Source organism: Ranitomeya variabilis, chromosome 4 (assembly GCF_051348905.1).
Source record: "Ranitomeya variabilis isolate aRanVar5 chromosome 4, aRanVar5.hap1, whole genome shotgun sequence".
NCBI lineage: Eukaryota > Metazoa > Chordata > Amphibia > Anura > Dendrobatidae > Ranitomeya > Ranitomeya variabilis.
This window is the reverse complement of record NC_135235.1, coordinates 694,742,265-694,753,284: the sequence shown is the minus strand read 5'-3', so window position 1 is coordinate 694,753,284 and position 11,020 is coordinate 694,742,265. Positions and strand designations below refer to the sequence as shown.

General features: G+C 43.6%; 1 protein-coding gene across 1 annotated transcript in view; it reads right to left on the bottom strand.

Annotated features, from left to right (window-relative positions):
* Positions 1–920: 920 nt before the first annotated feature.
* The window catches only part of LOC143767645 (uncharacterized), a 74,525-nt gene continuing 64,425 nt past the window's right edge, over positions 921–11,020 (bottom strand). The window contains exon 9 of the mRNA XM_077256094.1: positions 921–8,831. Within this exon, the coding sequence (XP_077112209.1) occupies positions 7,225–8,831 (1,607 nt within the window). The 3' untranslated portion in view covers positions 921–7,224. The remainder of the gene's footprint in view (positions 8,832–11,020) is intronic.

The window sequence follows — 11,020 nt, the reverse complement described above, 5'->3', positions numbered from 1 at the left end:
CTTGTGCAGCAGTAATGCTGCAGTCTAACAAGGTGGCTCTCTTAATTTTTGATTCAGTTATTACCTCAATAAAGCATTTTAAAAATTGGCCACAAATACCAGATTTTGTACCTGGAGGCGGTCCGAAGCCTCCTCTATGAATCTCCCAACTGCCGTCACTCTTCTGTTCAGGGGCGATGTTCGCCGCCCCCTTCGCGCTGTTTCTTCTTAAATCCGGCGCCTGCGCTGTGCGTGCCTGCCTGGGGCAGGCGCAGTCTTCATTGTCAGTCACAGCTCAGACGCAGGGTGCCTGACTGCGCCTGTGCGGCCACCCTGTTGCTGAATCCCCGCCCCGCACTGTGTTATTCATTATGCACAGTGCGGGGCTGGCATTCCTGGGCATGCGCACTGCGCTGTTCAGGCGCTCCCCCATCTCGGACGCTCCCCCTGCTCCCCCGCCTTCCAGCATTGTTATTTGCGGCTGCCACATTACAAACGCTGATGAGGATTAGTGTATATTGCGGCAATTAGTGTATATTGCGGTGCATATGCCCAAGAATGCCAGCCCCGCACTGTGCATAATGAATAACAGTGCAGGGCGGGGATTCAGCAACCGGGTGGCCGCACTGCCCGCACAGGCGCAGTCAGGCACCCTGCGTCTGAGCTGTGACTGACAATGAAGACCGCCTGCCCCAGGCAGGCACGCACAGCGCAGGCACCGGATTTAAGAAACAGCGCTTAGGGGGCGGCGACCATCGCCCCTGAAGAGAAGAGTGACAGCAGTTGGGAGATTCATAGAGGAGGCTTCGGACCGCCTCCAGGTACAAAATCTAGTATTTGTGGCCAATTTTTAAAACGCTTTATTGAGGTAATAACTGAATCAAAAACTAAAAGAGCCACCTTGTTAGACTGCAGCATTACTGCTGCACAAGGTGGCTTTTAGTTTATAATGGCTGGAGGGGGTGACAGTGGCCCTTTAAGCTTGATCAGTTCCAATAGTGGAGGAATATTAAGCTGTAGGTCAAGGTCACTGCATTTGGATATATTAATTTTTAAGTATTTAAAATGAGACACAATAGGAAATGGAGACGAGATATCAAGGTGGACCATTGGCTATGAGAAAGGGGCAATAAGGCAGACTTATCCCAATTTATGTATAACCCCGAGCATTTACTAAATGTATTTATGGTAGTAATCACCTGTGACGTCCCATCTATAAATATCACCATATCATCAGCATATGAGCCGATATAGTGTTTAAATGATCTGCTATGTTTATACCCCTAATATTTGGAGAGGACCTTATACGTATTGCCAACGCCTCAATTGCAAGAGCAAAGAGGGCCGAGGTGAGGTGGCATCCCTGACGTGTTCCACTAGATAGAGAAAATGATTCCGATACAGAGGGATTTATAATTATACGAGTTTTAGGTTTCACATACATTATGCCAATCCATTTTTTTTAAATCTAGCACCAAAACCATATTTCTGTAAACAAGCAGACAAGAAAGGCCAATCAAGGAAGTCAAAAGCCTTAGCCGCATCCAAGGATGCCAAAGCCCAGATATTATCTGACATCAAAGAACTATATTGAACCACCGACTGGACCCGCCTTATATTAATAGAAGTACTTTTACCAGGCATGAAACCAGTCTGGTCTGGGAGTATAAGATCCAATATAAGCGAGTTCAGCCTAGTGGCCAGAACCTTAGTAAAGATTTTATAATCTACATTTATCAGCGATATGGGGCGATAAGATCCACATTCAAGGGGGTCCTTCCCTTCTTTCTGAATCACAATAATATTTGCCTCATAAAAAGGAGTCTGGCAAATATCCTCCCTCCCAGATCCCTAGAAACATCTTTAAAAGAAGTGGTGCAAATATATCTCGATATTTCCTGTATAATTCAATGGGGAATCCATCCGATCCAAGAGCCTTTCCGGAAGCCATATCCTAATGGCACCTTCTATCTCCTCTATAGTAAAATCAGCATCCAGAAAGGCCTGCCGAGTAGGACTGAACATGGGGAATTTTATATCTGATAAATAATCCAAACATTCTGGGATACCAAGACCACTCCTAGAGGTATAGAATGCACTATAATAATCAAAGAAACAATGAAGTATATCATCAGTCGAGGTCACCACTGAACCATCCAATTTTCAAATTTGGAGTCTAGTATTAGACGTGTTATGCTGGTGCACCAAAAAAGTCAAAAATTTACTTGCCTGGTTCCCCAGTTCAAAGTAGGATTCACGGGTAAAAAATAGTTTGCGTTTAGATTTGGTGTCCATATATTTGGTATATAGTCTATGTGAGGTCAGCCACTCAATTCTATTTTCATTAGTTTGACTAGATATGTACGCAGCTTCTGAGTCCTTCAATCGCTGTTCCATCTCATCATCCTCCCGTGAAGTTACCCGTTTAATATAAGAAATTGTAAAACATAAAACATCCTCTTAAGTACGCCTTGAGGGTATCCCAAAATAGGTTAATATTCTGGGGTTCAGGGTGGGATGAAATTAAATGATCTAATTGATCAATAGTTCTATCAATCGAACCTATTAGCTTTAGCCAGAATGGATTTAACTTCCACAATATATTATACATTTTTATAGCGTCATTTATTCCATGGCGCTTTACATGTGAAAAGGGGGCAAATATAGACAAATACAATTAAACATGAGCAAAAAATAAGGCACACAGGTACATAAAGAGGGAGGACCCTGCCCACGAGGGCTCACAGTCTGCAGGGGATGGGTGAGGATACACTAGGAGAGGGTAGAGCTGGTTGTGCGGCAGTTCAGTAGGTTGAGGATCACTGCAGGCTGTAGGCTTGTTGGAAGAGGTGAGTCTTCAGGTTCTTTTTGAAGGTTTCTATGGTAGGCGAGAGTCTGATGGGGGAAGCACGGGAGAAGTCTTGGATGCGGTTGTGGGAAGAAGAGATGAGAGGGGAGTAGAGAAGATCTTGAGAGGATCGGAGGTTGCGTGTAGGTAAGTACCGGGAAACCATGTCACAGATGTATGGAGACAGGCTGTGGATGGCTTTGTACGTCATTGTAAGGGTTTTGAACTGGAGTCTCTGGGCAATAGGATGCCAGTGAAGTGCTTGGCATTGGGGATAGGCAGGTTAATAGTGGGGAGACAGATATATTAGTCGGGCAGCAGAGTGTAGGATGGATTGGAAGGGTGCCAGAGTGCTAGAGGGGAGGCCAGAGAGTAGGAGGTCAAAGTAGTCAAGGCGGGAGATAAGGGCATGCACTAGTGTTTTTGTGGTGTCACGGTCAAGGAATTCATAGATCCGGGAGATATATTTGAGTTTGAGGTGGCAGGAGGAGGCAAAGGCTTGGATATGTGGCTTGAAAGAGAGGGCAGAGTAGGGGATGATACTGCATACCGTAGGATTCTATGACTTGACCCAGGCCGAAGGTGTAGTTGGGGAAGAGTAGGGGTCCTAGAACAGAGCCTTGAGGAAAACCAACAGACAAGAGGAGGAGTGAAGAGGTGGTGTGGGGGAGGGAGACACTGAATGTTCGGTCTGTCAGATATGACGAGATCCAGGATAGGGCCGAGTCTGTGATGTCAAGAGATGAGAAGATCTGTAGCAGAAGGGAGTGGTCCACAGTATCAAAGGCAGAAGACAGGTCCAGAAGGAGGACAGAGTAGTGTCGCTTGCTCTTGGCAGTTAATAGGTCACTGGTGACTTTAGTTAGGGCAGTTTCAGTTGAGTGATGGGGTCGGAAGCCAGATTGTAACCGGTCAAAGAGGGAGCAGGAGGAGAGGTGGGAGGACAGTTCAAGATGGACATGTTGTACCATAAATTTTAAGGCATAAGGAAGAAGAGATATCGGGCAATAGCTAGACACAGAGGATGGGTCGAGGGAGGGCTTTTTGAGGATGGGTGTGATCTTGGCATGTTTGAAGGATGAGAGGAAGACAATTGTTGTGAGTGAGAGGTAGAAGAGCTGTGATAGTGTTGGGATGAAGACCGTGGCAAGATTAGGGATGAGGTGGGACGGGAGCAGGTCAAGCGTGCAAGTGGTGAGGTGTGATCTTGACAGGAGGGTGGAGAGCTGATCTGCCATGGTGAAGCTGGTTTTGGAGGAGCAGGGTTAAGCAGATAAGAGCGGCATTGGGCGCTGTGAGCCAAAGCTTTCTCTGAGCGTATCGATCTTTAAGATATAGGCAAAGTCTTCAGCAGAAATGAGAGGGGAGGGAGGGGGTGCGGTTACGGTTCATTTGGCCAAATCTAAGTCTATGTATAATTAGACTGTGATCTGAGAACCCTTTATTACCATGCTTTATGTCATCTACCCACGTAGCTAAACTACTGGATCCAAGTATATAGTCTATACGGTATAGAATGCGTCTAGTAGATGAGTGACAAGTATATTCCTTCACCTTAGGATGACGCATCCTCCATAGATCTAGCCACCCACTACCCTCTATGACCAGTGCTAGCTGAGACGAAGATGGAGAAGGGGTCCATCCAGAAGTCCCACCATCCAGCCTAATTCTGTCAAGACAATTGTCCATGACTAGATTAAAGTCTCCCATGCATATAATGTGTGCATTCGGATAATTTAAAGCAAAGCTCATTGCCATTTGAAGAACCGAGACATTGGCTGGGGGAGGATTATAAAACACACAATATAAGGTACCTACTTGAATTTATCAATGCATGTACAAAAAGAAAGCATCCCTCAGGGTCTTTCGGAGCCTCCTTGACCTCCCATCTAACGTCTCTATGTATCAATAATGATATACCCCCTTGAATAACTAGTATGGGATGTGTGAATGAACCATTGCACCCATGGTTTCTGTATGTACCGAGCTGAATCTCTGGTTAGGCGCGTTTCAACCAAAGCCACAATATGAGGGTGATAACGCTTAATCTGTTAAAATACCTTAACTCTCTTAAGAGGAGATTTAAGACCCCTCACATTCCAAGTCATACATATAATTTTAGAAGCCATGTTTTCTCATCCAAATATGATATACATTATAACACAGGTAAAATTTACAGGCATCATATAAAGACTCTTGGCGGCAGCTTCTACATAAACAACAAACAGAACTGATATAAGTGAGAACAAAATAAAATTCAAAAATAAAGTTGCAAGTCTTGTGCTCCTATCATGGATTGAACAAGGGAATACCCTCACTGAACACAGTGTCCGGTATTGCTGTTCAACTGGACGCTAGTGGAAAAAGCTCAAATCATACAATTGTTAGGAGAGTTCCAAATTAGCTGCAAGCATATCAGGACTTTTTTTCATGAGATCCCATATGGGATCGGAACCACTCAGCTGCCTCCGCTGGATCCGTAAAAAAATATGGAAGAACCCTCATGGACAATTCGGAGTCGAGCTGAATAGATCATTGAAGATAGAACATTCTTTCTTCTGAGCTGCTTCTTGATCTCCATAAACTGTGCCCGTTGTTTCTAGAGTTCCATAGAGAAATCAAGGAATATTGAAATCGTGGTATTATTGAACTTAATAGGACTCTTTTGTCGTACCATGCATATAATAGCATCTCTGTCTTTACTATTGAGGGGACGGAGTCTAGGTAGACTGCCTGGAGGAAGAGATTTTATAGGGACCCTATGAGCCCTTTCCACAGAAAATGTGGAGGAGAATTCATCTCCCAAAGTATCCTTTAGCCAACCTTCAAGGAATTGCTCATGCTGCTGGCCTTCCGAACACTCCGGTAATCCAATGATTCGAATGTTATTCCGGCACAGTCTATTTTCCAGATCATCTGCATTTTGCTTCCAGGCATTTATGGAGCCAGCCTCTTTTGTCAATTTAGGTGTAAGATTGTCCTCTGTGATAATCTTGATTCAACTTCTGTAAAGCGCCTCCCCATGGCTTGCAAATCTTGCCCTACTTCAGAGTGCACATCCTCTATTTTTCCAGTCAGGAATGTTCTAGGTCAGTGTTCCCCAACTCCGGTCCTCAAGAGCCACCAACAGGTCATGTTTTCAGTATTTTCTTAGTATTGCACAGGGGATAATTGCATCACCTGCACAGGCAATAATTCCATCACCTGTGCAATACTAAGGAAATCCTGAAAACACGACCTGTTGGTGGCTCTTGAGGACTGGAGTTGGGGAACACTGTTCTAGGTAAAGATATGGCTTGCATTAACTGTTCGGATGACTGTTTAAGAGTTAGATCCTATTGGTCACCACCTTCTCACTATCAGAAATGCGGTTTTTACACTGATCCGCAGTCTTAGCATGTGATGGATTATTCCTGAAAGATCATGCATTATCAGATGGATCAATCCTTGCTAACTCTTCGTTTGTTTGCCATCCCTGACCATTTTAAATGATTCATGGTTAACAAATATAAAGTATAGCAAGTTGAGAAAACGTGTATTTATAGAGTTCCCTCTTTCTCTACTTCCAGATGCAGCAGTATTATTATAAAGTATACATATATACTTGTCTAGGCACATTAATACAGAGGAGTGCAAACAGCTCCAAGTATTTAGTAAGGTAGAGTGCTGGGTTTTATGGCAAATCTGAAACTGTTGCACAAGTCCTGTGTAGCAGAATGACCTGCAGCATCTGCAGGGATGGCAACAAGAGTCCAGAGACCCTTGAAATGGCGGGAACCGATGAACCAGCTATATTATCAATAAGGGAGCACTGAGCTCATTTCTCAGAGCTCACACCGTTCTTCCCCCTCAGGTACCTCCAGGATATAGCCGCACTGCTCCGTCAGTCCCTCCAGGAGCAAAGTCCACAGCTCCATGCCTCATGCCACCCAAGCGCACAGTAGAAAATGTCCACCTTCCTCCACAGGCCTTATGTCCCATGAGAGTTTAATCAGAACCCAACACACCAGAGTCGCGGACCGCACTTCTCCAGGAGCCGGAGACCTCCAAGAGCCCAGGGAACTACACTGCTTGCAGGTAAACTCACTTTAACAAAGTCAGGATTGTGACATGATTATAGGAGCTCTGTCTGGACATGTCCTCTCAGCTCCACTACACCGCCACTCCCTCCTGTGTGAATTCTTTGTTGGCTAGAAAGATTGTTTCTTCACAAAACATTTTCCGCATTATGAACATGAAAATGGCTTCTTCCCTGTGTGAGTTCTTTGGTGGGTAACAAGATGTGCTTTCCGGTTAAAACATTTCCCACATTCTGAACAGGAAAAAGGCTTCTCCCCTGTGTGAGATCTATGGTGTATGATCAGATTGTGGGAAATGTTTTACAGAAAAAAAAGTTCTTAACAGGAAAAAGGCTTCTCTCTTGTGTGAGTTTTCTGGTGGCTAACAAGATACGCTTTCTGGTTAAAACATTTCCCACATTCTGAACATGAAAAAGGCTTCTCTCCTGTGTGAGTTTTCTGGTGGCTAACAAGATACGCTTTCTGGTTAAAACATTTCCCACAATCTGAACATGAAAAAGGCTTCTCTCCTGTGTGAGTTTTCTGGTGGCTAACAAGATGCGGTTTTTTGTTAAAACATTTCCCACATTTTGAACAGCAAAAAGGCTTCTCCCCAGTGTGGGTTTTCTGGTGGCTAACAAGATTCGTATTCCTGGTAAAACATTTCCCACATTCTGAACATGAAAAAGGCTTCTCCCCTGTGTGGGTTTTCTGGTGGCTATCAAGAATCTCTTTCCTGTTAAAACATTTCCCACATTCTGAACATGAAAATGGCTTCTCCCCTGTGTGAGATCTATGGTGTATGATAAGATCTTTTTTTGCTTTAAAACATTTCCCACATTCTGAACAGGAAAAAGGCTTCTCTCCTGTGTGAGTTTTCTGGTGGCTAACAAGATACGCTTTCTGGTTAAAACATTTCCCACATTCTGAACATGAAAAAGGCTTCTCTCCTGTGTGAGTTTTCTGGTGGCTAACAAGATGCCCTTTTTGGTTAAAACATTTCCCACATTCTGAACAGGAAAAAGGCTTCTCCCCAGTGTGGGTATTCTGGTGGCTATAAAGAGTCGCTTTCCTGTTAAAACATTTCCCACATTCTGAACATGAAAAAGGCTTCTCTCCTGTGTGGGTTTTCTGGTGGCTAACAAGATTCGTATTCCTGTTAAAACATTTCCCACATTCTGAACATGAAAAAGGCTTCTCCCCTGTGTGGGTTTTCTGGTGGCTATCAAGAATCTCTTTCCTGTTAAAACATTTCCCACATTCTGAACATGAAAATGGCTTCTCCCCTGTGTGAGATCTATGGTGTATGATAAGAACTTTTTTTGCTGTAAAACATTTCCCACATTCTGAACAGGAAAAAGGCTTCTCTCCTGTGTGAGTTTTCTGGTGGCTAACAAGATACGCTTTCTGGTTAAAACATTTCCCACATTCTGAACAGGAAAAAGGCTTCACCCCAGTGTGGGTATTCTGGTGGCTAACAAGCTGCGCTTTCCGAATATAACATTTTCCACACTCTGAACATGAAAATGGCTTCTCCCCTGTGTGAATTCTCTGGTGACTGACAAAATCTGATTTCTGGTTAAAACATCTCCCACACTTGGAACAAGAAAATACATTGTTTGCTTTGTGAAGGTTTTGTTGTTTCAGAAAGGACTGTACTAGGGGAAAACTATTTCCATATTCTGATAATGAAGATGTCTTCATTGCTTTAGGAGCAGTTCCTTTTTTAATGCTTATTTTGTGACTTTGATTTTCCTTAGTAGTAGGTAATGAATCAGAAGACAGGACCTTTTCCAAAAGATCAGATGACAGATCTTTGCTGTGATGGGATGGTGGTGTATCTGGAGTAATGGCATTCACTTCAATTGTATCCTGTGGGATCTCAAGATCATCTGATTTAAACATTGAAGATGTCAGCTGTCCTGCTGATCTCCTGGTACGGTCATCTGCCAAGAATAAAACCAAGTATTATTTTAGAATAAAATATCCTTGAATTCTATATTTTTGAACATTTCTACTTAAATGGTCTGTAAAAATGGAAAGTTATGCAAAATTATTTAATTATTCACCAAGACAATGACAGTGTACAGTTAACTAGACTGTGCTCAAACCACATTAAGCATCCATGCTTTTGGCATCACTATAGGAGAAGAAACCACTTATTTTACGGCATGTGTATCTCCTGGAGCACAATCTGGGAACTATGTGTTGGGTAATAACTTGGGATATTTGCAATTTTCATTTTCCAACATCCACTGTGCGTGCTAATATCTGGAAACTGCCAATGGAGTCAAAATAGTCACTATTCCTATAGATTAATTCATTGAGGGTTATAATTTACAAAATGGAGTCACTTTAAAGGGATTTCATTCGATCTGGTTTTCTGCAATTTTGTCATATTAGGGATTCTGCAAATTTTCTCATATTAGGGATTCTGCAAATGGTGTTTCCCATCTCCTCTGGTATCTGCTCCTGCAATGTCTGCTTTGGACACCAGACGCGGCTTACTCATTCTGCAGGCGATGCTGGTAACAGAGATGGGGTTGGAACCAGAAGCTGTTGGCAGTGCAGGCTCTATCCAGCCACTAAGATTAGGGAGCCTGTCATCTGTAGTACCATCCAGTCTGGCAGTATGGGCATGTGTGCCGTCAGCTGCAGTAATCTGCTCCCTGTTTTAGACAATTGGAAAGCACCACACCTTTTTTAATCAGATAAATTTCTATTAACCATAAGATTCACAACAGATCACATGTTCATACTCATTTTATGTTTTACAGTAAATTAACCCCCCCCCCCCCCATGGAGACCATATCAGGTGGAAACAATAATTCATCCATAGTTGACAATATCAACCAGAGTTCCAGTTATACCAGTATAGAGTACAACTTTTGGTAAACATTAATTAATCCTATCCAACCAGGGCTGCCATAATGAAGAGAATAAATCCAGCCGTCTCTCCTGGTGTAAATACTTTTCTCAAATTCAATTATGTGGCTCTTTTGAGCAATGAATTCACGTCCAGACGGAGGCTCCTCTCTAACCCAATATTTTGCAATCAGTTTCCTTGCAATAAACAATCTTGCAATTACAGTTTTAGTTGTATTGCCAGTTAACATTTCCTCCACATACCCTAATATACATATCAACGGATGTCGTATGTCGCATGTGGTATGTCGTGTCGCATGTGGTATGTCGCGTCGCATGTGGTATGTCGCGTCGCATGTGGTATGTCGCGTCGCGTGTCACGTCGCGTGTCACGTCACGTGTCACGTCACGTGTCACGTCACGTCACGTCGCATGTCACGTCACGTCGCATGTCACGTCACGTCGCATGTCACGTCACGTCGCATGTCACGTCACGTCGCATGTCACGTCACGTCGCATGTCACGTCACGTCGCATGTCACGTCACGTCGCATGTCACGTCACGTCGCATGTCACGTCACGTCCTTTTTGGAAATGCATTTGAACAGCAAGGTGGCTTGTTGTTGAAGGGAAATAGAGAAAAAAAAATCTATAAATCTTCAGCATAGCGAGTGTGAGCGAGCTGAGTGTGACCTTAGCGTAAGTGTGGACGGCGGTAAGTGTGACTTGTGATCCAGTGAGGAGGTATTTGGAAGGCCTTTAACAAATACCTGTGTGAATTTGTGTGAGTTGCTAAATTGGGAGTAGCTATATTCACAAGGGGTTAACTTAGGGTGGGCGGTCATAATCAAGGGTTTATAAGGGGCAGCTGTTTGGGGCTCAAGTCCTTTTTGGAAGTGCATTTGAACAGCAAGGAGGCTTGTTGTTGAAGGGAAATAGAGAGAAAAAAAAATCTATAAATCTTCAGCATAGCGAGTGTGAGCGAGCTGAGTGTGACCTGAGCGTAAGTGTGGACGGCGGTAAGTGTGACTTGTGATCCGCTGACTTTGGAATCAGGGAGTTTCCAAGGGAGGAATTGCTGTCTGTTTAATTAATACTTGTTGTATTTATTTTTTATTTAACGTTTCTGTCTGGTGCAATCCCCATTAGGAAATGTGCTCCACTATTGTTAATGCCATCCAGTGCACATCTTGCCACATGTATGCAGTCCTTGACCAGCTGGTCGAGAGTGCATACTGCTGTGCGAGATGTGAGCACGTTGTGCATTTGGA